Source organism: Fonsecaea nubica (genome assembly GCF_001646965.1).
Source record: "Fonsecaea nubica strain CBS 269.64 chromosome Unknown Scaff63, whole genome shotgun sequence".
Lineage (NCBI taxonomy): Eukaryota > Fungi > Ascomycota > Eurotiomycetes > Chaetothyriales > Herpotrichiellaceae > Fonsecaea > Fonsecaea nubica.
The window spans coordinates 131,665-157,226 of record NW_019173736.1 but is presented as its reverse complement, the minus strand read 5'-3'; the positions used below and the strand labels follow the sequence as shown (position 1 = coordinate 157,226).

Here is a 25,562-nt window from a genome sequence, read left to right as displayed (position 1 = left end):
AAAAACAATCAACAGTCAGGATTCCCACCTGGTCACCCACGGTAGTACTAACTGACCGGCATGTGGCTTAAGTACGGCTGAGCGAACGGGAAGCCCTGTATTCCACATCCTATGGTCGATTGCGGAGATAAAATCATACAGTACGGCTGATATATGTGTGAAAAAGTAAGGGTTGAGGAAGTGGTAGTGAAGTTCTACTTGGAGATATGGATACAACCCGGATTTTTTACTCGTTCGTGTCAACCATAAATAGACCGGCGTACTTGTTTCCGGCGAGTCGGGTCTGTAGGAGAACACAACAGAGAGAAGAAAAAAAAAACAAGTAGGATCCCTTTGTAAGAGCTGGCTGGAAAAAGAGTCTGCTTTCTTCACTCGCAACTAACCGACATTTTCATTACGAATCATCACCCCTGTCTGCACCGAGTAAAACCCGCCTGGTCACGAGAATGTCTCGTTATCAAGACCCTCCTGTGAATCTATTCTAGGTTCAACCGTCTTCATCCTCTCCAGAATGAACGACCGAGTTCGAAAATTCTGAAAATTCCAAGGTTCCTCGCCCGTCCGTTCGTAAATCTAAACCAGTCCTGCGTCGTCGACGCCCCGGCCCTCTATCATCTCTCACACCAAATCACCCACGTCCTTGTGAGACCAATCTCTGCAGCAAACTCTGCTTCACAAGATTCACCGTGCCATAGCCATCACACCACGATAATAATCCACCCCCAAAGTTCGTGCATGCACAAGCCTCGCGTCCGTCGTAAGGGGAAGGTCGAGGATATGTCTCTGCTCGCACAGGTAACGTCAGTAGACCGCTCACATGCAACAATAGCAAATCAAATACTTGGCAACATACCTGCTCACTGACGCCATTGTCCATCTCCAGCTCCAGCTCCAAAGCCTTTGCCACCATTCGTCCCATCTCGCGCAGCGCAACCATCTCCTCAAGCTTCTCGCGGTCCTTGTTCAAGTCTGTGTGGCTCGATCTAGGGCCTGTCGTCGCATGTTTAAATCGTGCGTTCAACTCCGTCAGTGACACTTGAAGTCGGGCAAGCAGTGTTCTCTTCGACGTGCCTTCGGCAGAACTACGTCGTTGTGACTGAGAGGTATCCATCAGCGCCATCAGTTCTGTAAAATCCGTGTAGATTTGTCCGCCGTCTTTCCATCCCGTTGACCCTGTAGCGCTGTCGCTGGCCACGGCGGCATCGACCTTTCCCTCTGCCTCATCTCCGAACCACCCCAAAACCTCTCGAAGAGTGTTCCAGTCTTCGTCAATGACCAGTCGTGGAGCTACACGGTGAAGGAAGCAATCATGAGCGCTACCAAAGTCTCCTGCCGCCAAGAGATAGTTCAACTCTGCAAGGGGATTATTGCATGAACGCGCGTAAAGAGCTTTGGACTGGTGAATCCATGACGCAGGAATCCGGAGAGATGCAGTGAAAGCGGACCACAAGGATGAATGTTGACTGGCTGTGGCGCTGTCGGTACGTGGCGCATACGGTAATGTTGCGGCATGGCGATTGAAGAGGTGGCGGATCTGAGCAGCTCGCTGAGATGGTTTGGAGAGGTGGAGAAGTGCATAGACCGCGCCCAGCGTATTTGTGCGTGCCGAGTGCTCGAAAGCGAGTGACATGGCTAGGTCGTCGGATCTGTCCTGGTCAATTGACACCCCTGGTATCGTGGCAACAATGGTGTGATGGAGGCGGAAAGTTCTCCAAGAATCCCAAGGCTGTGACAGAGCCGAAAGAGCCTGAGGGAGTACCGGCTTCTGGACCCGACCGCTGGCAGAAGCTGTCGCCCTGCTACCAGCCCTGGCTTTGGTGGACCCATTATTGCTCGCAAAGATCTTCAACACCACCCACAGAGGATCCTCGTCCTCGTGCTCCCCACGCAGAGGCGTAGCCGATTCAAGCCCTGAACTCAACTTCTCCTGGAAATCCGCGACCACTTCCCAGATCTCTCCGTCCTTGTGCCTTCCATACCAAAAGCACAACGCAAAAGCCTGAATCCAGTCCAGTTCAAACTTTTCAGAGATGGCGAAGGTCGACGCCCGATCTTCGACAGGCACATTCTGCTTTCCTTGCACAATGCAGGTGTTTCCCGACAATATCTCGTACAGTGCACGTATCTCCTCGCTCATTTCGGAAATGACCCCCTGTCCGCGCCATGCAGAGATTTGATCAGCCATGTCATCCTGGAAAGCTGCATCTGCCTGTCCGATTTGTGCGACCAACAATGCAAGGTGAAAGTCCTTCTCTTGCATGAGCGCGTCACACGCAGCATGAGTGCCGTACGCCGTAAGTTGCATAATGGCTGCTGTTGCGCCGTTGAGTTTGGAGGCGTCTTTGATGCGCTCGCCGTGGCGGCGCCATACTAGCTCCGAGAAATACTTCGAAAGGCGATCCTTGCGAATGCGCAACTCGAACTCACGGTGTTGCTGGCGATTTAGGCCTTGAGTAAACTCGTCCTCGTAGTCATCGAAAAGGACATGAAGTAATTCGTAGATGTCCAGTTCGTCGGGAGGACAGCGCTGCTGTATGAGGTGATTCTTGACCTGAGAGAACGAGATGGCATCGTGTTTGACCAGGGGAACATTGTCCAGAAGCACCACTTGAGCATCTGTCAAGATTGACTTGACGTACGTAGTAACCTGAATGAAGTTGTCAGACAATATGACGAACACGGACATATTTGTATACCCGTACATTATCAATGTTGACTGGTTGGAGAGAAGTCATCAGAACCTCCCGACCCGTAGCTTCGCTTTGCGCCAGTACCTTTGCGATCCAATCCCTTTCGTCGCCAGGTGCGCTGGATGACTTGTAAACAAGCTGACCGGTAGACGTGAAATGAGGTTTGAAACTCGCGTGCCAGAGCTTATCGTTTTCACCAAGCTCAGTGGAATCATCCCGCATTTGGTCTTCGAATGTCTTCGCGCGCTTTGCATAGGGGAACTAGAACATGAAATGTTTCAGTAAATGTGTTTCTCATTAAACTACCTACATATATATGTGCTATCGGTGACCGCAACATGTGCCTCCGAGCCCTGGACATTGTGTAATGATGCGAGCATCACGTCCTCACTTCCATGTCATGACAAACCGACTGATCACGGCCACAGGATTCAAAGGCACAGGAGGTCAAAAGGAATGGGAGGGAAAAGAATAGGGGTGGGGAATTCAAACCTCAAAATCCGGACCAGCCTGCGGCTTTCCCTTCTTTCCCTTCAATTCGGCCATTCTTTCCTCGTGTCTGCTGAAAAGGGAATTCATAATGTCGATACTCGTTCGAAATTCACCTTTATTGACATTCTTGTTGAAGTCAAAACTCGGTTTCATTGGTTCGTACGTGCGGTCCAGAAGGACTTTGCTCTGCACTTGTCGAAGAGCATCACGGTTCTGTTTTCGTGGACTGATGGTGCGTTGGAGTTGTTCCGCCCAGTCCCCGTCAATGTTGATGAGCGCCTTGCCGGGCGTGCCGGCAGTGCTCGGCTTGAGGATCGGTTTGCTGGGACTAACAATAGGTGGAGGATATGAGCCTACCATGCTCACTTCGTTGTCGGTGTCTTCGTAGTCGGAATCGTCTTGTTCCATTTCAGAACCCTCGGCACCTTCCTCAATTGTCTGAGCCGCAGGGACGTCGTCACTATAGTCAACAACGGACTGCCGACCATACCCACCAGGTAGAGTTTTTTGTTTGAACGCAAATGTATCATCGTTGCCATCAAGCTCGTCGTCATCATGTACTTCACTGTCAACGTCCATCCCCGAACTTTCGGTGGAGCGGGCGCTGTTCAGTGAGTCGGGGGGAGCAGACAGCAGACTCTGGCCCATGTCGTCGTCTTCGTCGTAGTCCAAACCATAGCGGGTGTAGTGAGGGACACGGAACGTCCACACACCCGTGGTCACTTCGTAGTTCACGAATTCAGTACCATGCATCTTCTTGAGACGATTGACATGCTTCTCGAAGATGGGTCCGCTTGTGGCAGAAGAAGGCTGACCCCGGGATCGCGGCCAGGAGTTCTCAATGGAAATTGTCGACGGCACGTTCAAGCCCTTGCCCACTGGTGGTTTGGAACTGGCATCAGGGTAGACGGTGACTGATCGCAGACGAATTTCCACGATCTTCTCATAGAGATCATCCAGAGGGATGCTGGTTAGATCAACAGGACCGTTGAACACAACCTTACCACACCCTTTTCGGCCAACCTCGAATCCGACAAATCGGGACAGCTTCTCACGAGGCATCTTGCTCAGCTCAGCACGAGTTGGTTTCATCCAGTAGTCCCCGGGTTGAGGATCTGGCTTGGCTTGGACGGTCGTCTTCCTGGAGATCACGTCATCAGACTCGCGATCTTCTGGAACAACAGCGAGCTCATTGCCGCGAACTGGTTCGGCCTCGGGTGTTGCCGTGCCGTTTACAGTTCGGCTAGCTGCAGTGCCATCAGCCTCGTCTTGGTCACTCTCGGTTCTCACCAAGGCTCCGGATTCGCCGTTCAACGCCCCGTTTGAACCCCCAGTAGTATCTTTGTCGAAGCTCACGCGTTTCTTCAGCTTGTTCGCCGGTTCGCTGGTCGACGACGGTTCACCATTTGTAACAACGGCAACTTCATTGTTCCCATTGACTGACTGGCCGAGAGCATTTGTTGGGAAAGCAGGGAGTGAAGGTCGGCTGAAAAGATCGTTTCTGATGCTCCGATCAATCGTCAACCTACGCATATTTCCACTTGACCATCTGGTATTTGTGGAAGCAAACGCATTAGGGCTAAGCACGCCTTCGCCGTCTCCTGCAAAATGAGACCTCAAATTGTTGGTAGATGCACTCTTGCCAAATGAGCGGCCGAAGCTGCCTCCATTGAAGGAACGGCTACCGTACATGCTGCTACTTAAGCCACTTCCGCCAGGTGTGCTGGCCGCACTGTTTGGTGTGCCATAGGTCGAATAAGAGAACCCGAAGCCAGATCGTCTGGGTGGCGTCATGTAGCGAGACTGATTGAGTCTGAGGCTCGGCGGTGGCTTTGATTGACTCTCCTTCAACTTCTGGGTGGCAGACAAAGGTGTGAAAAGTGGCTTTGAATTATCCGGTGTAGGCACGGGCAGCCCAGTCCATATAGAGGTCTGCCCATAGGGATTGGGGTCATTCAAGGACGAAACCTTGAAATCTGGTTGCTGTTGATTCTGTTGGTTATTTTGGGAAGTGCCGAACAGACCTCCAAAGCCACCAGTTGAGCCACCGAAGCCGCCCTGCTGGTTGTTCGTAGTATTGAAGAGAGAACCAGTGGCAGGTTTGTTGGCAGTATTTCCAAAGGAAAACCCTGAACCTGTGTTCGTATTTGTGGGTGCAAACAAGCCTCCTGGCTGTTGTTGGTTGTTGGAATTTCCAAAAATACCTCCACCAGTATTGGTGCCAGTGTTTCCGAATGTGCTCCCGCCAAATATACCACCCGGTTTCTGCTGATTGTTGGCATTAGATCCGAACATAGACGTACCCTGGGTGTTGTTGTTAGTGCCAAATATACCACCACTGGTAGCGGTATTGGCGTTGGTGTTGGTGCCAAAAATGCCACCACCGGTGGGTGCGTTGTTGTTATTGCCAAAGGGACCACCTTGCTGTTGATTCTGATTTGCTGATGCTCCAAACGCTGTGTTGTTGAAAAGTGAGGGTTTTTGCTGCTGCTGGTTGGCGTTGTTCCCGAACATTCCTCCAGGTTGTTGCTGATTCCCACCAAATGCATTAGTGTTCGCGGTATTGGTGTTAGTGCCAAACAAACCATTTCCGGTGTTCGTGTTGGCAGTGTTGGCGTTGCCGAACGAGAATGCCGAGGGAGTACTTGATGAGGTGTTAAACAATCCTTGCTTACTCTGGTTCTGGTTCTGATTGAAGAGACCCCCTCCTGACCCGAACCCCGTGCTCCCGCTACCGAATGCATTTGTCGCAGTGTTGGAGGTTCCGAAGAGGGTATTAGAAGGAGCAGCAGAGGACTGCTGGCCGAACAGATTTGTACCAGCAGGCTTGTTTCCGAACAGGCTATTACCGCCACCAAAACCGGTCGTTGCAGTATTGGAGCCGAAGCCTGATGAGGACGTGGTTGTCGTGCCGAAAGGATTCGTGTTTGTGTTTGTGCCAAAGCCAGTGTTGCTTGTGCCAAAGCCCCCAAAAGTGCTTGAACCAAACCCACCCGCCTGGCCCGTGGAGTTTCCATACCTGCGGCCAGCATTGTAATCTGCTAGTCGCAACTCTTCGAATGAGTATTTTTGGTAGGGTGGCATAAAGTTGATGCTCTGGTAGTTACTGGATAGGCCTGCAGCTTCCTTTTCGAGCGTGGGCGCATATGGCGTGGAAGCGGTGCCCTCAGATGGAGGGACAGGTTGATTGCTCAGAGCCGTTCCGCTGCCAGCAGCACCAAATGGACTTGAAGTCGATCCAAAACCGCCAGTTGTCCCTGCACCTCCTTGACCAAACATCGGAGTCGAGTTGGTACCGGAACCAAAAGCAGGTTTCGACGCGCTTCCAAAACTGAAGCTTGAACCCCCAGTGTTATTACCGAAGGCATTGTTGGTGCTTCCAAATCCACTTCCTGACCCAAATCCAGTATTTGTGTTTGAGCCGCCAAATAGTCCACCTGTTGTGTTTGTGGTTGTCGATCCGAAGGGGTTCGAGGCAGGCTTGTTGCCAAAGAGGGAGCCGGACGTGTTGGTATTGCCACCAAAACCTTGAGAACTCATCGTTAGTTTTTTGGTCTGAATAGAAGATGAAGAAGTCGTATCATCAACAAGGGTGAAATTGATAGGAGACAGTCGTCGCTTGGACGCTTGTTGGGGAGTCTTCAACCGAGACATTTGTTACGACGGAAGATTTACGACAACAAGAGAGGAACACTCTTGGACAAAGAACATGAAGATATCGCAGGTCAGGCAGTGCAAAAATGTCAAGACTTTTTGCCTAGTGAAAGAATGATTCACACACCACTAGTGTTAGAGCCGAATGTGCTGCCTCCAAATGGATTTGCTGGCGCAGTGCTGGAACCAAAGCCAGTAGTGCTCGTGTTTGTACCGAACCCTGAATCACAAAGAAAAACATCAGAGGGCCTCCTTGTCTGACCTGACCCGAGTTCTGACTTACCTGTACTAGTATTGGTATTGCTGCCGAACCCTCCAAATCCCGTGTTTTGAGTGTTGTTGCTCGACCCGAAGGAGAAACCGCCGCCGCCGCCAAAAGACATGTTGGCGGGTATCGAGGCGCGTCTTTGCGCAATTTTCGGAAGCGAAGGATGAGATTAATGAAGACAAAAAAAAAGAGCGGACGAATCGATTGGATTGAGGATTGGAATGAGAATAGAAAAGTGGTCTAAGAAATTCGTGACGCGCCCAAAAGACGAGGTTCGAGTCGACCCGGGGATATCGCAGGCAGAAGAGCTCTGTGGACGAAAGTGATCGATTCACCCCTCGACGACTCGGCGCCTGAATACGCTCGAGGTAACTTTTCGACCAAATAGAAGAATAAGAGGAGGATGAACGCGCCCCAAGGGAGGTGGATGGAGATGATTTGACCTCCACTATGAGCTGCGGATCTCTGCACTTAGGCTGCCAAGTCGAGATCACATGACTCGCTCTGACGGGCTTGACTCGTGCAGCAGGCGCCCAATAACTCTGTACGTCATTTCGAATTGTTTTCGATTTCTGACAATGCATCGATTGTGAACAGGCTGAAACCGAATGAGAGTGACTGGGGTACATCCAACTACCCACACCTGTCTCTTTTCCTGCTGTTTCCTCTCTGAACCCTTGCCTGTGCGCTCCTGAACCGCACCCCGTTTCCCCAGAAATCGGTCCGATCGCAACGAAGCGCACACGAATATATTCTCTGATCTTCCTCAGCATCTGTCTAAAAGAGTGATCACCCCATCAGAGGCCTGCAATAGGACTTGCGCAGTCGTTGGCAACAGGATATATTCTGCAGATATCGTGAGGATGGCTGAGATGGAAGAGACGCCAGCGCAGCGACAAGCTCGCATTCGCCGACAGAAGCGGGAAGCGAAAATCACAGGCTCAGCGGCAGAAAGACTCGACAAGATCACAAGATTGAGTGGAAGGACACCGGAAAGCAGTGAGTGATACTCTAAGCACAGATCTGTCGTGTCGAACAGGTCGAACACTGCACGCGACATGCGCCTACAGGACATTTGCCAGAGGAAGCAGGCTAAGAGGTTCTACTCACAGTGCGCAACGAAACCCCAGTTTCAACGCCACCTCCAAGATCTCCTCCAGAACCGATGGATCCACCGCCTGAAGGACCCGGTGCCTCGCCGACGGCGGAACAGCTAAAAGCGCAGGAGGAGTACTTGAAGGCAATGTTGCGACAGCCCTTGTCACAAGGGGGACCAGGCCAAACACAGGAGGAAGACCCGATGTTGAAGATGCTGCAAACAATGATAGGAGGAATGGATAGTTCAACAGATCCCAATGCTCCTGGTGGGATGGGTACTGGCCCCGGATTGTCTCCCGACGACATCTCAAAGGCAACGGGCCTTCCTTCCTTCATCACGAACATGGTGATGGGAGATCCGAAGGCGCCACCTAGCCAGGCCGAGATACAGGCGACACGCTTCTGGAAAGCCGTGCATGTTATTTTCGCCTTGATGGCGGGCTTCTACCTGGTATTCCGCATTCATGAATCCACTCAGACGTATGGTGAGAATCCACCGGCACCAGCGACCTTCCAGAACCCGTTTATTGTGTTCATGACCGGAGAACTAGTGGTCCAGGGCGCAAGAGCAGTATCAAAAGGCCAGTCGGGCAAAAGCGGAATAAGGCTGTGGATACAAATGGGCAAGGAATTCATCGGGGACGGCGCGATTATGGTGTTCATGCTGGGATTAGCGTCCTGGATGAAAGGAAGCTGAGGGTGGAAATATCCCAAGTACAAACTACAGCTGTTGTGTGTGGCGATATTATTGTCAGATGAGTTCTCTTTCCAGCGTACCTACTTCTTTCACCTAGTCCGGCATTCGCAACTACAAGAACCAACACTGGACAGAAGCATCACACCACAAGCTTGGCCAAACAAGCGGGACAAGCCTGCCTGCATCTAGATCGCGAACAGTCCGTAATATGGGCGATGTCCGTCTCCTGGATTTGGCTGAGTTGCCGAGAGGGCTTCCCTCGGCTGGGCGCAGACTTCCGGAGGCTGCATGCTCCCGTTGGACTCAGCCGGGGCATTTCTCGCGCAGCACACCATTGGACCACCCATTCCATATGTCCAGGGTCAGATGTCATGCCCCAAGGGCGATGATGCAAGGCCGAGAGGGTTTCTTTTGGCACGCGTGACGCTTTTGCGTGAGAGACCCCGCGGGGTATGGACTTGGGTTCCTTGGTATGGCGATTGCCATGAAGAGCTCGCTGGATCTGCGCAGACTCATGGATGGCAAAGCTGGCTTGGAAGTCCAGACAGGCTATAGGGATCGCGATTCTCTGGCCATGGCTCCAACCCGGATGGACTGGGCTTTTCATGGCATTCCTCCGTAACTTGTCGCCGTCCGTAACGGATAAAAGGAAAATGGAGGGGCATCTGCTTCGGATTGGCGCGGCGACCATGGAGCACCCATCGCTGGGCCCGGAAACCCAATCGAAACAGCTCCAGCCTTCCCCGTCCGCGCGAGGATTTTCAGTTAATTTCGTCAGACGGCATCTCAAAAGGGACAAGGCACGCATGGGTCTGCGGGAGGGTTTGGGATTTTTGGGCAAAAACTCGTCTGCTGGACTCTTGGGGCGTCGATTCGCCGCTGCGGGGTGAGTTGGATGGCGATTCGAGAGCTCCTTCTCCTCCGCGTCAGGCGATTGAATCGTGTGTGCAAGCGAAAGGAGAGAGGGAGAAATGGAGAGCCACCGTCAGGGTGTACAAGCCAAGTGTGTTGAATTTCAATCGTCATCTTCTTGTTGGGTTTGCTTTGCCTGCACTATTCTATATTAGACCTCCTGATCTCCCCGCCCTGGATGCGGGTCCTGCTTCTCTACCCTTTGACGTTACGCACTGGTGCAACACGCACGATATAAACACCCACCCACTCCCCGCTCCTCGAGTCTATCTGAGCTCGACTTTTCCTCTCACGCTTGTTACTCTCCTCTCCTCTCCTCTCCTATCATTGAACAAGGTCGCCGAGCAGTCCGTATAGATCAAGATGTCTGAAGGCGACGTCCAGCCTCCCAAAAAGGGCCCTGTCGTGGTAAGTCGCTCTTGTTATGTTCCTTTTCCCCGAAGTGTCTTCTCAAAGTTGTTTCTCACGCTGACCACGGGCACAGGCGGAAGCCCACGAGGTCGACACCTTCCAGTAAGCTTCAAAGCCCGACTACTAGCACGGCAGGCAGCTCTGACCTCCTTGCAGTGTTCCTAAACCCTTTTTCACCAAAGGCCCCGGAAAGGCTCACATTAAGGACCTTGACGAATACTATGCCCTGTACAAGGAGTCCATCGAACAGCCGGATAAGTTCTGGGCAAAGATGGCCCGAGAACTACTGGACTGGGACAAAGACTTCAAGACCGTTCGGTCTGGCTCTTTCGCCAATGGCGACGCCGCGTGGTTTTTAGAGGGTCGCCTCAATGCCAGCTATAACTGCGTCGACCGCCACGCCTTCAAAAACCCCGACAAGCCTGCTGTGATCTACGAGGCAGACGAACCCGGCGAGGGTCGTGTCCTCACCTACGGCGAGCTCCTCCGCGAAGTTTCACGAGTAGCCTACACCCTAAAACAGATGGGTGTCAGGAAAGGCGATACCGTTGCCCTCTACCTGCCCATGATTCCTGAAGCAGTCATTTCCTTCCTCGCCGTCACCCGCATTGGCGCCGTGCACTCGGTTGTCTTTGCCGGTTTCTCATCCGGCTCGCTAGCAGACCGAATCAACGACGCCAATTCCAAAGTCGTCATCACCACCGACGAAGGAAAGCGTGGCGGCAAACTGATCGGGACCAAGAAGATTGTGGATGAAGCACTGAAGAAATGCCCGGGTGTCACTCACGTGCTCGTCTATCAGAGGACAGGTGCGGATGTACCCTGGACAAAAGGCCGAGATTACTGGTGGCATGAAGAGACTGCAAAATACCCCGCCTATATTGCCCCGGAGTCCATGGCATCGGAGGATCCTCTTTTCCTGCTCTACACGTCGGGCTCTACTGGTAAGCCCAAAGGTGTCATGCACTCGACCGCAGGCTACCTCCTAGGTGCTGCAACAACCGGCAAGTACGTCTTCGATATCCACGACAATGATGTCTTCTTCTGTGGTGGTGATGTCGGTTGGATCACTGGGCATACCTACGTCGTGTATGCGCCACTCCTCCTTGGTGTCGCGACCGTGGTCTTCGAGGGTACGCCAGCCTACCCCAACTTCTCCCGATACTGGGACGTGATCGACAAGCACAGCGTCACGCAATTCTATGTCGCCCCCACCGCTCTCCGCCTGTTGAAGAGAGCTGGTGATGAACATATCCACCATCAGCTGCACAAGCTGCGAGTTTTGGGCTCGGTTGGTGAGCCAATCGCAGCCGAGGTCTGGAAGTGGTATTTCGAAGCTGTCGGCAAGGAAGAGGCTCATATTGTTGACACCTACTGGCAAACCGAGACCGGCTCTCATGTGATCACACCGCTGGCTGGTGTGACGCCGACGAAACCGGGCAGTGCCTCGCTGCCCTTCTTCGGTATTGAACCTGCGATTATTGACCCAGTCTCTGGTGAGGAAATTGAGGGCAATGATGTGGAGGGGGTGCTGGCATTCAAGCAGCCGTGGCCAAGCATGGCGCGAACTGTCTGGGGTGCACATCAAAGATACATGGACACCTATTTGAACGTGTACAAGGGTTATTATGTGAGTTTTCTCCCTGACAGGCTTAAGGGACGGATCGACTGACGTTGAGAATAGTTTACTGGTGACGGCGCCGGTCGTGACCACGAAGGTTACTACTGGATTCGGGGTCGTGTCGATGACGTCGTTAATGTCTCTGGGCATCGTTTGTCGACTGCAGAAATCGAAGCTGCCCTCATCGAACACGAAGGGGTCGCTGAAGCTGCCGTGGTTGGTATCAACGACGAACTCACAGGCCAAGCTGTCAATGCATTTGTGTCGTTGAAGGATGGCGTGGATAGTGGTGAACCGATACGCAAGGACCTGATCCTCCAAGTGCGCAAGTCCATTGGTCCGTTTGCAGCACCAAAGGCCGTCTTCGTCGTCGACGATCTCCCCAAGACTCGCTCCGGCAAGATCATGAGGAGAATTCTGAGAAAGATTTTGAGCGGAGAGGAGGACAGCCTTGGAGATACGTCGACCCTCAGCGATCCCAGTGTGGTTGACAAGATCATCGAGACAGTCAAGGCGTCAAAGAAGAAGTGAGAGATGAATAAAACAGGTAGGGCGGTGCTGAAATAAATGTGGAAGATATACCCTCGGGGCACTTTTGATTGAATTTCTTCAGTGTATCTCAGCTATTTGGGACGAAGGGCAGCGGAGAGTATATAGCACTTTGTGTACCATGGAGCTCCAGAAAAATCATTGTCATGACCATCTTTTCCGTGTTTGCACGTCTGAACTGCGGCGCAACTGGTCATCACTACGTGTTAGCTAGTTCAACCATTGCTTCGATCATGCCAATTCCCGTCTCACCATTATTATACAAGTCAAGACTGGGCCATAAAAACCAATAGCTTGATTAGATTCACGACAGCTGGAATGTCTCCAACGATTTGGACGCCGCCAATTCCAACCAAGTCGTTCTCATCGTGGGATATCATCAGTTTCATCAAATATAATCAGAGGAAAACGCTCATTGCAGACAAATGGCATAAAAGGCCTCTTTTGCAACGCTTCCTGTCCCGTCATAGTCAAACTCCTCCACCATTGCCTGTATTTCTTCATCCTCGAGACCCGTCTCACCCAGTTCTCGAGCGACTCTGCGAATATCATCGACTTCAATGTAGCCTCGCTGGTCTGGATCGAATAGTAATAGGGCTCGTTCAACTTCCTCTGTAGGGTCGCGTTCGAATATCTTTTGCGCCGCTATGCGTTGAAAAGCGTTTTGTGGTAAAAGAAGCTGGCTAGAGTGGTATGTCTGTTGTCCTTTGACTGGAGGCCCTTTCTTAAACTGTGGCTTCGGCACCCCTTGCGATTGCATGATCTGCGCGACTTCTGGCTTGGGCATAGAAAACCCTAAAGATCTCATCGCGACGCGCACTTCATGGTAGTCTAGGTGCCGGTCCCGATCGAGGTCGAATAATGAGAACTGCAGATAATTAGTAACGTACAGTAGATGCAGGATGATTTCGGTGCATACGGCTTCATTTATTTCATCTCTTTGTTCCTCGCTTAATTCGCTAAGAGCGTTCGATTCTTTCTCCATACTCTGCCTCCCACCCAACGCGCCATGCTGGGGCGCGATAGACTGTCCGAACTGGTATTGTTGCTCGGGCCGTCGCCCAAATGTAGACTGCGGATACTGTTGGGAGGGAACAGTGGTTCCGGCCTTTTGCGCCGTGCGATCGGGGAGCTTACTCGAGGACGCATAGAGATTTCGACCTGGAAAAGAGGGATTCGACATTGACCTGCTCGTAGTGGGCGCAGCTGCGCCTTCCGTCACCTGGACTGCCTTTGACGCGACATGAAAGGTGAAATCTTTTAAGCAGAAATTAATCAGCAGAGAGTGAAGCAGATAGTATTTCGTAGGAACGTGATGCAGTAAATTGTTATCGACTTGACGCGACCGAGCCATAGGACGCGACTGGCGCATTCCCTTCATACGGGTCACATTGCCCGCTAACCACTTAAAGCCACAAACATAATCCTGTGGACTTTGGCATCTTCTCGTTCCACCACCGCTGTCGTCTTTGCGAATGAGGCCATAGCCGTGCTCCCTCTCAAGTATTGGGCCCGGCCACCATGGTCTTGATACTAATATGCACAGACCTCATGGCCTGCAGCGAGTCATTATTCATTTCGACTACGACTGTTTCTACGCCTCAGTTGTCGAAAATGAGAACCCGGCCCTCAAATCGGTGCCGCTGGCCATACAACAAAAGCAAATTGTTGTAACCTGTAACTACGAAGCACGACGAAGGGGTCTACGGAAACTTCAGCTTATCACCGAGGCCAAAAAAGTGTGCCCGGAGGCAGTAATTGTCCTAGGTGAGGACTTGACTCGTTTTCGTGATGCGTCCAAGGATCTGTACAATTTCCTCCAGCAGTCCATCTGGAGTGGGAGGGCAGAGCGACTTGGTTTTGATGAAGTCTGGTACGCTCGAGTCATCTAATTGTCAGCATCCTGCTGACGGCTCTACAGGCTCGATTGCACGGATATGGTAGACTACAACCTGGGTTTGCTCAATCCTAATGATCTTACTCACTCCTTCTTCTGTACGAACAGAGACGACCCTACGATTGGCTTCGCATACGACGCATCGAGTGTGTATGGTCCTACCTTTCCGCCGAGTCCGTCGCTCTCTACCCACGTCTCTCAAGAGTACGAAGACTTGCAATTGCGCCTTGTACTTGGCAGCCATCTCGCAAGACATCTTCGGCACGAATTGGAATCCCAGAAAGGATACACATCCACGGTGGGAGTGGCTATGAACAAGCTATTGGCGAAGTTGGCTGGAAACGTGAACAAGCCCAAAAACCAAACGACAATTTTGCCACCATGTGAACGAGTTGGCGATGCTGAGAGCACTGTTACCCAGTTCCTTGATGACCATGACATAGGAAAGATCCCCGGCATTGGATTCAAGCTGGCCCAGAAGATCCGTGCCTATATCCTCGGGCGAGATGCGGCTTTTTCTGCAGGTCTAGTGTATGGTGGCACGAAAGAGTCAGTGACTGTTGCTGATGTCCGCACCTATCCTGGTATGGGATCTAAGCTGCTCGAGGATATTTTGGCTGGCCCAGGCTCAACAAAAGGTATTGGAGGAAAGATCTGGGACTTGATTCATGGGGTTGATGATTCGGAGGTCGCGAAAGTGAAGCGCATTCCTTCGCAGATAAGCCAGGAGGATTCGTACATGAAGTACCTACACTCCTTCGAAGAAGTCAAAAAGCAGCTCCAGATTTTGGGTGAGAGATTGATTCGCCGCATGCAAATTGATCTATTAGAAGACACCGACGAGGTTGGAGGCGATATCGAAATCCCGCAACGTCGCTGGGTTGCACATCCCCGGACTCTGCGACTGTCTACAAGACCTCGTCCAGCACTGGGTCCAGATGGAGCACGAGCTCGCATTTTTCAGCGCACTTCTCGATCGGGGCCTATGCCGAACTTTGTGTTCAGCCTGAATGAGACCCCGTCTGCGCTAGCCCACCGTTTGGTCGAAGAAGCACTGATTCCAATGTTTCGAAAACTACATCACGAACAGGCCGGCTGGAATCTCAGCTTAATCAATGTTGCTGCCACGAACATGGCAGAGACAGCAGCTGAGACAAAAGAAAGTCAGGGGCGGGATATTGGAAGGATGTTCCGGCGACAGGATGAGGTGCTCAAGGACTTCAAAGTGACCGTCCACCCACAGGAAGCGGAGCACACTGGGTCGGCCATCCCGTTGTCTCCAGCTGCTGAGTCCTCCGACGCAATGATGGCAAACTTCGAAATTGACATGTCGGCAGAGGATGCCTGGGAATCGGAAGATAGCGAGAGCCAGCCATTGGAGCGGTGCGAGGTCTGTGAAAACATCATTCCGGCATTCGCATTGGCTGCGCACCGGAGGTACCACGAATTAGTCGTAAGCCATGACGAATAGACGCGAGGTCCACCAGAATCCAGCTGGACCAAAAGCCCAGATTTCTCGTACAGAGTAGTTCTGATTGCGAGAGAAGGCTGTTCAACCACGGGTGGATCGGTGGCTCAGCTGTCCTGGACATAAAGGTGAAGTCGTACGTAGCTGGAAGAGCAAGGCGACGCCGAAATGGTGCCCAATTCACCCATCACTAACCTCGGAAGCGGAGTCACTATTATCCGTGGCCAGACTTTTGTCGGCATCGTGGGGCCAGGCTACTTGACAACCTTGGCAGATCTCACGCCTCTCTGATGGGTGTCTGATGCGTGAGAGGTGCTGACTACTCGAACTCTGGACTCCTCGTCGTCTATTTTCAACCCAAACTTTCTCTCGCCTATTTCTGAAAACTCATCAACCCCGTCACCCAATGCATCTGGCCCTCTGCCCCTTGGGCTGCCCCAATTTCCCCCAATAGTATCATTTCAACCGCCAATTCTGGCCTTGCTGGCCTCTTCCCCATCACCCCTCCGTCAGGCAGTCGATGCCGAAAATAGAGTCGAGCGCCTACGGATATGCGATCAAGGCCACGTTTTGCCTAATCTTCTCTAGCATCATCCCAGCACTGTTCCTGCATCTCGTACTCTGGGCCAAGATGAAGCCGCCCAACTTCGTAAGCTAATGCGCACACCCTGTCCACCAGCCGTATCATTCTCCAGCTCTTCCTCCGGCCCAACAATCAAGCCACAGCTGTTACTCCATTATCTCCAAGACAATCCTAACCGCCGACACCTGGTCAACGGATCCTGGAAAAGCACCAGGTCCGCCTGGTGCCTGAAAGAGCAGGACAAGATCCCAAATACTCCAGGATTCGCCTGCACTGGTTTGCCTAGCTGGGGCAATGGCGGCAAATTTGGGAACATCTTTTTTTTGCCGGCTACTTGCCAGGATGACGCGGTGGGTACTCAGCACTGTTTGTCCCTTCCTACACCTCCAGCCATATCAGCTGCTCACGCCCGAAGACCTGCGTTCCATCTCCTTTTCTTACACGGTGCTGCCAATGTTGGTTTTATAGGTGTCGTGATGCTTATGTGAGGCCCATGGGCATTTTCCTGGATGCGATTCTTTGCTTTAAGTTGGTGTGGCCCAGTGACCAAGATACTGACGAGAAGGCTCCAACGATCTGGAGTTGAGCTCACCCTTACGTGCTTACTCGCGTGCACCACCCCCCGACCATCCTAAATCCCAACCCAAAACCCTCTCGCTAGATCCCTCTTATCCACTTGGTCCTACCATAAGAACTACGGGGATATATGAGGGAGTTCAGCTGGAGTTGAAAGGCGAATTTCTCGATTTCATGAGCGGGTCTTCAGTGTTGTCAGAGGCTTCTGCAGCAAGCACAATGCTTGCCATATCTATGGCTCAGCCTATACCACATATCCTATCTCACCTCGACCCGGTTCTCCCGTTATCCATGTTTCCGACAGAAAATGTCCGACCTCTACATCCCCCCTCACCGGGGAAAAAACCGAAACTATCACTAAGGACTTCAGATCTCGCTCCGACCTTTCATGGATCGACCAGTTGCCAGACCGGAATCAATACTGGTGCTACCACGACCCCAACGACATTAAACACATTCAATAATACATTTGATCTTGCCTACAGACCTTCACCAGTGACAACGCTTCCATCACCGGCGACGCATTCGCAAGCAAGAGGAAGTGCACATCCGAGCTCTCCGGTTGTAAAACTCTCAGAATATCCTTACATCCTAAATTTGCCCTTTGGCGTCCATTCGATATTGAAAAATAGTCCACTTCCGCGAGAAATTCGCCGACCTTCTGTCAGCGCAAGTCCTCGCTTGACTGGTCGACGAGTGTTTTTTCCAGTGATCAAGAGGGTCGCATTCCGTGCCGAATTGGAGGAAGAAATTTTCACAAAGACCTACACCATGCGCCACGCGGACCTGAGTTCGTCCGATGAGGAATCTCTACCTTCCGAGAGTGAAGAGCAAAGTGGAACCTCCACCGATGAGGACAGCGACGGCGAGGTAGGCCGCCAAATCCGTGTGGATGAAGTTTCGCCGCGCAAGAAAAGGAAGCGGAAGTCTGTTGCCGTGTCTCCATCCCCTTCATCTGAACTGGAACGAGGCAGACAAGAAACACCGCAATGCGCAACTGCGAGTTCGAAACGGAAGCGACGGAGATGGGAATGGACTATAGACTCGTCAATATCTGGTCTAGCTCGATCGAGGGAATTGTCTGAAGAAGTCAGAAAAGATCAGAGCCTTCCATTGGAAGGGCCGAGAAGATCTCTAGATGCAGATGCAGTGCAGGATGTGAATCGGTCTGAGGAGAATGGAGAGATCAGACAGGTACAGGATTGTCTAAGCGGCTGAAGATGCATATTCCCAAAGAATTCTATGTACGAAACAACGATATGGTATTCCAAGCATAAAATGTATGAGTTCCGAGATATGTAATTGTGAGGGAGGGTATAGTGAACCCGCCACTTGTTTGGGCGCCGTGCAGAAATGGTTGTGCGGGCGGACGAGACACTTCAATCATTTGATCTGTAGGAATTTTGAAAATTCTCAGCTTTATCATCACCATCCTTCTCGGATTTCAATCCTTGCGGACGAACTGGTACAACGTTTATTTCCACCGCCAAAGCCTTCGCCCCCAATGGACCGATCATTGAAATGTTTCACCAACTGTCTGCTTTGCATCTCGGGAGAATTGGTGGCTCAAGATCTGTACTTCAGCACTGAGCAAGGCACCATCACGCCCAACTACTACTTTCGGCAAGAAGGCGTCGAGAGAATAGATCTCGGTGGCAAAATCATTGCGCCCGGGTTTCTAGATCTGCAGACCAATGGGATGAAGGGTGTACATTTTACGCAACTGGCCCTGGGTGATGGTCCCGAGACCGACGAAGGCAAGTTGGAAGCCGTCAGCAAAATGGAAGTTCGCCATGGGGTGACGGGCTGGTGGGCAACAGTTCCTACGGTAGACAAGGACCGGTGGAAGCAGGTAGGCTGATCTCGCTTCGTCTGCTCTCTGTCTGGTCTGTTTGCGATCGAGATCATATTTCAACCAGTCTGTTTTCACCGGCGTGCTGAACTCTGCCTTCAGATAGTACCTCTGTTGAAACCACAAACATTTGACTCGGGCGCCAACTTGCTAGGCGCACACGTCGAGGGACCGTATCTCAACGCCTCGAAGAAAGGAGCGCATAACGCTGTCTACCTCCAAGAACCTACGCAGATATCTCCGTCTGACTTATATGGCGATAGCAATCTCAGGCACGCAATCAAGCTGATCACACTGGCACCAGAGCTGCCTGGGTCAACCGCGCTCGTGGGCCATCTGCAAGAAGAATACCCTCACATTGTCATCTCTTTGGGACATTCGGCGGCCACTTATGAAGAGGGGTTCGCTGCTCTGCAACTGGGTGCTCGAGCATTGACACATGTCTTTAACGCAATGCTGCCTCTCCACCATCGCAATCCTGGGCTTGCCGGGCTGATGGGAACCGGTAAATGCTACTACTCGATCATTCCAGACGGTATACACCTGCACCCGTCAGTGGTAACCCTTTGTCTGCGGACCGATCCGAGAAAATGCATCCTTATCACAGACAGCATTGAACTTGCTGGCCTACCCGACGGCGTACACGACGGGCACGGACAGATTGCACGGTGCCAGCTCAAGCAAGGCAATAAAGTGACCATTGAAGGCACAGATACATTGATTGGCAGCTGCTGTACACTGGACGAGTGCGTGCGCAATGTAGTGGCATACACCGGGTGCAATCTCGCCGAAGCTGTGCAGTGTGTTACAGAAAACGTGGCGGATATGATGGGTGAAAGCAAGAGAGGGAGGCTCGAGCCTGGTCGACGCGCCGACTTTGCAATTCTAGACCAGGAGGGACATGTTTTAGAGACATGGATTGGCGGGAGCAAGGTATGGGCGAGCTCGTGATGCAAGGCTTGAGATAACAGTACTTCCCCCATGGTGAAAGCCACTAATAGAGAGCAACCGAGGGAGCAGCGGATTATGATAACACAGTGTGGCGTAAGTGTGCAGATCGAGATAGACTCAAAGTCAGATATACACTTGTGGTTTCCTAACAAGTACATGTGCAAGGGAGGCAACGCTTTCGGACCTGAAGCTGTTTAGCTTGATGCAATTTCCATGATTTTTGGAGTGTTGGCTGACGATGGCGTGTGCGGTTTGGATCTTGATCGCCAGCTAAGCGATGAGGTTTCGCCTAGAAATGCCCCGCCGGACCCCCAGGTAAGCCTAGTATCGACGCCCTGTTGGTTCGTTTCCAGGCTTGGGGCAAGCCACACACGCCTTTTGTTAGGCCCCGTCACCCCCCGTCGCGGGTGATGGCTTGGTTGCAGGCCAGTGTGGTTACGTCACAGCAGATCGGGAGCAGACATCATACTCCCAAAAACTGCAGCTTGCCAGCCAACTATGAAATTCACAAGGGAGCAGTCTCTTCCATGCTAAACTGCTCACCATTCTCCTCTCATAGTTTCCCTTTGTCTGCTTCCCTCTCTTCCTCTCACACTCCTTTCCTCGTCGTCGGGAGCTTGCCGCTTAATCTGTTGCACGTCTGCTGTTCTCGCTCTATTCCTTCGATATCCTTGGCCTCAGGCACAACCACTCTGTCAATTAGGGCCTCGCCCTCTTCCCCTTAGGAGGTGACTATGGAGGCTCAACAGCAGAAGTCGGGAAAGCCCTGGAGTGGCACAAATCGAATCCCTAACATCAAGGAGTTTGTTGCACATCTTGACAAAGACAAGTCCGAAAGAGACAAGGCTATCGATGCACAGAAGCTTGCTGGAGAGGCTCAAAAGTATTCGGCTGAAGTCACTCCGCACAAGAATGAACAACAGAAGAAAGGCGGCAAAACAGTAACGGATCCGGTCACTGGCAACCAGGTGGTCATTGCCGATGTCGGGAAGGAGTATATGGAAAGGGCCGATAACCCCAAGGTATGAGTGAAACTCCCTCCAATCTGGCGGGTTCTCGACTGACCTTAGACTAGCTATCAGTGCCAAATGCCAACCTGGGCCGACCTACTACAGTAGCGACGGATCCTTCGCAGAAGAACCCAGAGTACAAGGAAAAGCAAGACATCACTGCTCCTCCAGACCCGGTTGCCGAGGGCAGCACTTCTGACGTCCCCATTCATGGAGAAAAGACCAACATTCTGTTCCACCCGACCCCTTCAGTCAGTTATGAGCCGATGTTCGAGCTTCTCGAAAATCGGGCTGGTGGATTATGCATTGCCATCCTCATATCCATTATCGTTTTCGGGAAAATGTTCGGCGGCTCTCTTAAGGGTCTGATTCCATTGGGCATGTGCCTCGCTTCTGCCGTCTGGTTGTGGATGAAAGAGGTGGTACGAAGTGGCCGTGAGGTGGAATGGAGCAGTGAACAGAGCAGAGGAGAAACGGTGAGTCTTCGCATCCACTCAGTGGCCAGACATGGCCTGAGGCTTACATCGAATAGGCTGTGGCCAACCTCCTCCCTGAATCAGTCGAATGGATGAACACATTTCTGGGCGTCGTTTGGGGCTTGATCAACCCGGATATGTTTGCCGCTGTGGCAGACACCCTAGAAGATGTCATGCAAGCATCTGTCCCGGGTGTCATCAACAATGTCAGAGTGGCCGAAATCGATCAAGGAAGTAACCCAATCCGAATTCTCAGTCTGCGCGCTTTACCTGACTCCAAAATGCACGAGCTTAAGAAGAGCATTCATGAAGAGAACAAGAAGACCAAAGACCCTCAGGAGGCGGCAGCAGACGAAGAAGGTGGTGATTATTATAATCTCGAGATTGCCTTTGCGTATCACGCCAAACCCGCTGGTAATCGTGCGTCTGCTGCTTCGAGGGCCAGAAACATGCACATGAACCTTGTCTTCTATCTCGGAATCAAAGGGCTCATCGGCGTGCCACTTCCTATTTTCGTTGAACTTCAAGAGCTTGTTGGAACCGTCCGCTTGCGGCTGCAGATGACCCCCGAACCACCTTTTGCAAAGAGTCTCACCTTCACCCTGATGGGAGTTCCTCATGTTCAAGCCGGCTGCATTCCCATGGTGCAGAAGGGGGTTAATATCCTCAATCTGCCGTTGATATCAAACTTCGTCAACTATGCGATCGGCGCAGCGGCAAGCATGTATGTGGCTCCCAAATCAATGCAGCTCGACCTGAAATCCATGCTGCAAGGAGACGACATCACCAAAGATACACAGGCCATGGGTGTCATGTGGGTCCGCATCCATCGTGCCATCGGCCTCAGCAAGCAAGATCGTCGAGGAAGCAAATATGGAGGAAGCGATCCTTACATCAACCTATCCTTCTCCAAATATGGAAAGCCAATGTACTGCACTCGTGTCATCACAGACGACCTCAACCCCGTTTGGGAAGAAACCGCAGCTCTTCTTGTCACACCTGAGCTCATCAAAGCCGACGAACAACTCAGCGTGGAGCTGTGGGACTCCGACCGCAACTCTGCGGACGATATAGTTGGAAAGGTTGAGCTGTCAATGCAGAAAATGATTCAACATCCGGGCAAAATGTATCCTCAAATCTCAAAACTCGCTGGCACCCACCAGGGCAGCGAGATGCCGGGTGAGCTGCATTGGGAAGTGGGCTACTTTGGCAAACCCAAATTTCGACCTGCTCTTCGTACCGATGGCAAAGACAAAAACCTACCGGACGAGCTTAAGAACGACGAGAAGCTCCAAGATGAGAAAGGTGTTATTGACTCTGAAGACGCAGATGCTGTGGCACATACTCCCCCTGACCCGTTGTGGCCTAGTGGTATCTGCAGTGTTATCATTCACCAAATTGTCAGCCTCGAACTCGAGAACATCAAGGGCAGTGATGGCAATAGAAAGGGTAAAGAGTTTGAGCCAGCCAAGCCCTATGGGGAGGGCACCGACGAAGAGTCGATCAGTAAGTCCCAAGATTTTGGTTGCTCCCTTTTGCGTACTGACCAATGAAACAGAACTCCCAACTTCTTACTGTACAATCCTGTTCAATGATACGCTGGTGTACCGCACACGAGCCAAAGCCGTCAGCAGCAAACCCATCTTCAACGCCGGCACCGAACGCTTTATGCGAGACTGGAGGTCCGGAATAGTCACAATCACTGTGCGTGATCAGCGGAATCGCGAGCACGACCCTATCTTGGGTGTTGTGCCCCTTCGCCTATCAGATATACTCACCACGAGTTCTCAAGTGACCAGATGGTATCCTCTTGACGGTGGCATTGGGTTTGGCAGAATCAGGGTTTCGTTGCTTTTCCGAAGTGTTGAAACTCGACTCCCTCCTAATATGCTAGGCTGGGATGTTGGCACCTTTGAATTCATTTCGGACAGAATCGTGGCCACAGGTTGGAAGGCCAATTCAAAGCTGAAACTCCGCACAGGTGGTAGCGTTGGCAAAATCCCCCGAACACAATGCAACAGTAATGAAGGTGGTGATGGCATCTACTTTGATGTCTCCAGTGAGAACAACAACCACATCCGTCTACCTGTCAAGTACCGATATCGATCTCCGGTCATCTTTGAATTCCACGTGACAGGCAAACGTGGAGCAGCGGCGTACGCTTGTATCTGGCTTCAGAATTTGATTGACAACGAAGAAACACCAATCGACATTCCCATTTGGACGACCAAGAATGGCAACCGACTCGTTCAAAACTACATCACCGAAGAGAATGCCAAAGCATTTATGGATAAAGGATTAGAAGATCTGAAGGAAGTTGGCCGACTCCAGTTCCGAGGCCGCTTCAAGGCTGGCATGGATGAGTCGCACCGAGACTTCATCGTGGACAACAATAGTCGGGAGACTTATGAAACGTTCGAGGCATGCTTGACCGAAGGTGTGCGCGAGCGAGTTGTCCAAGGCGAGGTGCCAGAAAATATCCAAGAACTGCACGAGGCTTCCCTGAAAGAGGGCCGTGATATTCTCCACCAAGAAGTGTCGGAGAAAGAGAAACGCATATGGCTCAGCAAGACTGGCGAAGACTGGTCTGGGGCATTCAGTCATGATCCCAGGGCTTACACCAATAAAAAGCATGAAAAGATTGCCGAGCCCGGTACTGACGAACCTCCCCATGATCCATATAACCCGTCAGATAATGATGATGACGACGACGAGCCTATTGATGATGACTCGTCAGACTTGGGCATCACTGATGCCACCAATGCTCCGGAAGGAGCATTCCAGAAGGACCCGAAGGACGTTGATGGCCTAAATGGCCATGCTGAAGGTATGAATGGGCGGCCCAGTGCTGATACCACAGCAACAGGTGAGACCGGCTATACAACCATGACCGAGACATCGACGAACTCAGTCCAACCTGTGCAGAAGAGAGATAGCGGTTTCGAGAAGAAGACCGGAAAACGAGCGGAGGAACGTAAGCATCGAGGGTTGTCGCAATGGACACCGGCGAGAAACGTCAAGTTTGCCAAAGATGAAGCCAAGATTGGAATGAGCAAGATCAAGAAACGATTCACAGGAGGGCTCGGTGGAAGAGAGCCTGGTGTCGAGACCGAGGCTTGAACAAGATACAGGCCGATGAGTTATGTTTTGTCTTGTTCGAGTAAACAAGTGTACCAGGAAGAAAATAGGAATAGGTATTGGGCGATTAGAAAGCTGAAAGGCAAAACTTCGACACATTACGGCGCCATTCGCAAGTGTCAGAGTAATCGGAGCTTGGCAGAATCCAACGTTGATTACACGTCCCTATTCATATTGTGGGTATCTAGTGTTGTCTCAGAGGCGTTTGGGGAGACGTTGGCACCCAGGGGCAGAACGGATCTGCCGATATCCGAGATACTTGTACTTGTACCTCGTAGTGTGCGGACATTGTGGTCTAGTAGTCGCTCGCCTGTAACTTGTGAGCTTGGCAATGGAACCCCTTCCAACTGCTAAGCACTTGGGTGTTGGTAGTGGCTGAGTCGCAGGATCGGTGTTTACGAGTAACGGCTTTCCTCGCAGTCCTTGGGTTACCTCATATGACCACCTCTTTCTAGTTGTTGATGCCGTGGTTATTCCTCAAATCGGGTTGGATAACAGCGGAATTGTGTCTCGGTACATATATTGATAGATTGGGCACACTCGAGGTCAGTGTTGACTTGAACGGGAACAGATATTGTCCCAGATGGGATAGAGAACCAACGAACTCTGTTTGGTGTGTAGATCTTCTTCTGGAGTGAATCTTGACTGACTGCGGGTGTTTAGCGGTCGGAGTTTTGCTGAGCGTGGCAATGATTGCTTTAGTGGTTCCTTGGCGACTCGTCATGCTGGGAAAGGTGGGTAGGGCGCCAGGGCGCCTTTCCGGATCCCGATCATTTGGGTGGCTGCGCCCACCGACTTTACTCGTACCCAGCCCGCAACCCGCTGCAAGGCGGCGGGTTTCCTCCTCATCCTGCTTGTTGCACTTCTCTGCCGTTACTCGCAGCGCCCATCCCATTATCATTACCACTGCACCTTCGTCCGCACTGCCCGTCTGGGCATACGACAACTACATTCGTTCTTCTTGATCTACATACATCTATCGTTCCACCTTAACTTCTGTGTACAGTACACAGGCCATCTTCAGTCCCTCCTGCCCCTCGCTAGCATAATTACATCTCGAGGCAGTTCAGCCTGCGCCGTCGACACATCCACCCCGACCTGCTCACAACAACCACGCAGTAAGAGGGATTTCTCTGCTGACTGACCCGACCGACTTACTCTCCGTTCGGACAATTGCTGTATAACGTTTCCTTTTGGAAGCCTGGATTGCCATCTCAAT

The 25,562-nt window shown here is 51.8% G+C and overlaps 8 protein-coding genes across 8 annotated transcripts; 6 read left to right on the top strand and 2 right to left on the bottom strand.

Moving 5' to 3' along the window:
* Positions 1-226: 226 nt before the first annotated feature.
* On the bottom strand, positions 227-7,219 carry AYO20_08261 (hypothetical protein; the record flags this gene model as incomplete). Its single annotated transcript, XM_022646541.1, has 5 exons — positions 227-283; positions 854-2,647; positions 2,703-2,951; positions 3,183-6,709; positions 7,120-7,219. The coding sequence occupies 5 exons, from the start codon at positions 7,217-7,219 to the stop codon at positions 227-229; spliced, it is 5,727 nt and encodes a 1,908-aa protein (XP_022497538.1).
* A 748-nt stretch (positions 7,220-7,967) lies between these two features.
* Positions 7,968-8,899, top strand: AYO20_08260 (hypothetical protein; the record flags this gene model as incomplete). Its single annotated transcript, XM_022646540.1, has 2 exons — positions 7,968-8,103; positions 8,217-8,899. The coding sequence occupies 2 exons, from the start codon at positions 7,968-7,970 to the stop codon at positions 8,897-8,899; spliced, it is 819 nt and encodes a 272-aa protein (XP_022497537.1).
* Positions 8,900-10,174: 1,275 nt separating this feature from the next.
* On the top strand, positions 10,175-12,374 carry AYO20_08259 (acetyl-coenzyme A synthetase; the record flags this gene model as incomplete). The annotated part of the gene is made up of 4 exons (XM_022646539.1): positions 10,175-10,219; positions 10,296-10,324; positions 10,379-11,852; positions 11,907-12,374. 4 exons carry the CDS (start codon positions 10,175-10,177, stop codon positions 12,372-12,374), a joined length of 2,016 nt encoding a protein of 671 aa, XP_022497536.1.
* A 430-nt stretch (positions 12,375-12,804) lies between these two features.
* Positions 12,805-13,575, bottom strand: AYO20_08258 (hypothetical protein; the record flags this gene model as incomplete). Its single annotated transcript, XM_022646538.1, has 1 exon — positions 12,805-13,575. The coding sequence occupies one exon, from the start codon at positions 13,573-13,575 to the stop codon at positions 12,805-12,807; it is 771 nt and encodes a 256-aa protein (XP_022497535.1).
* Positions 13,576-13,930: 355 nt separating this feature from the next.
* On the top strand, positions 13,931-15,760 carry AYO20_08257 (hypothetical protein; the record flags this gene model as incomplete). Its single annotated transcript, XM_022646537.1, has 2 exons — positions 13,931-14,265; positions 14,314-15,760. 2 exons carry the CDS (start codon positions 13,931-13,933, stop codon positions 15,758-15,760), a joined length of 1,782 nt encoding a protein of 593 aa, XP_022497534.1.
* Positions 15,761-17,135: 1,375 nt separating this feature from the next.
* On the top strand, positions 17,136-18,134 carry AYO20_08256 (hypothetical protein; the record flags this gene model as incomplete). Its single annotated transcript, XM_022646536.1, has 1 exon — positions 17,136-18,134. The coding sequence occupies one exon, from the start codon at positions 17,136-17,138 to the stop codon at positions 18,132-18,134; it is 999 nt and encodes a 332-aa protein (XP_022497533.1).
* A 286-nt stretch (positions 18,135-18,420) lies between these two features.
* AYO20_08255 (N-acetylglucosamine-6-phosphate deacetylase) lies at positions 18,421-20,221 on the top strand (the record flags this gene model as incomplete). Its single annotated transcript, XM_022646535.1, has 4 exons — positions 18,421-18,768; positions 18,871-19,701; positions 19,918-20,034; positions 20,105-20,221. 4 exons carry the CDS (start codon positions 18,421-18,423, stop codon positions 20,219-20,221), a joined length of 1,413 nt encoding a protein of 470 aa, XP_022497532.1.
* Positions 20,222-20,453: 232 nt separating this feature from the next.
* Positions 20,454-24,325, top strand: AYO20_08254 (hypothetical protein; the record flags this gene model as incomplete). The annotated part of the gene is made up of 4 exons (XM_022646534.1): positions 20,454-20,741; positions 20,795-21,205; positions 21,262-22,711; positions 22,764-24,325. 4 exons carry the CDS (start codon positions 20,454-20,456, stop codon positions 24,323-24,325), a joined length of 3,711 nt encoding a protein of 1,236 aa, XP_022497531.1.
* Positions 24,326-25,562: the final 1,237 nt, after the last annotated feature.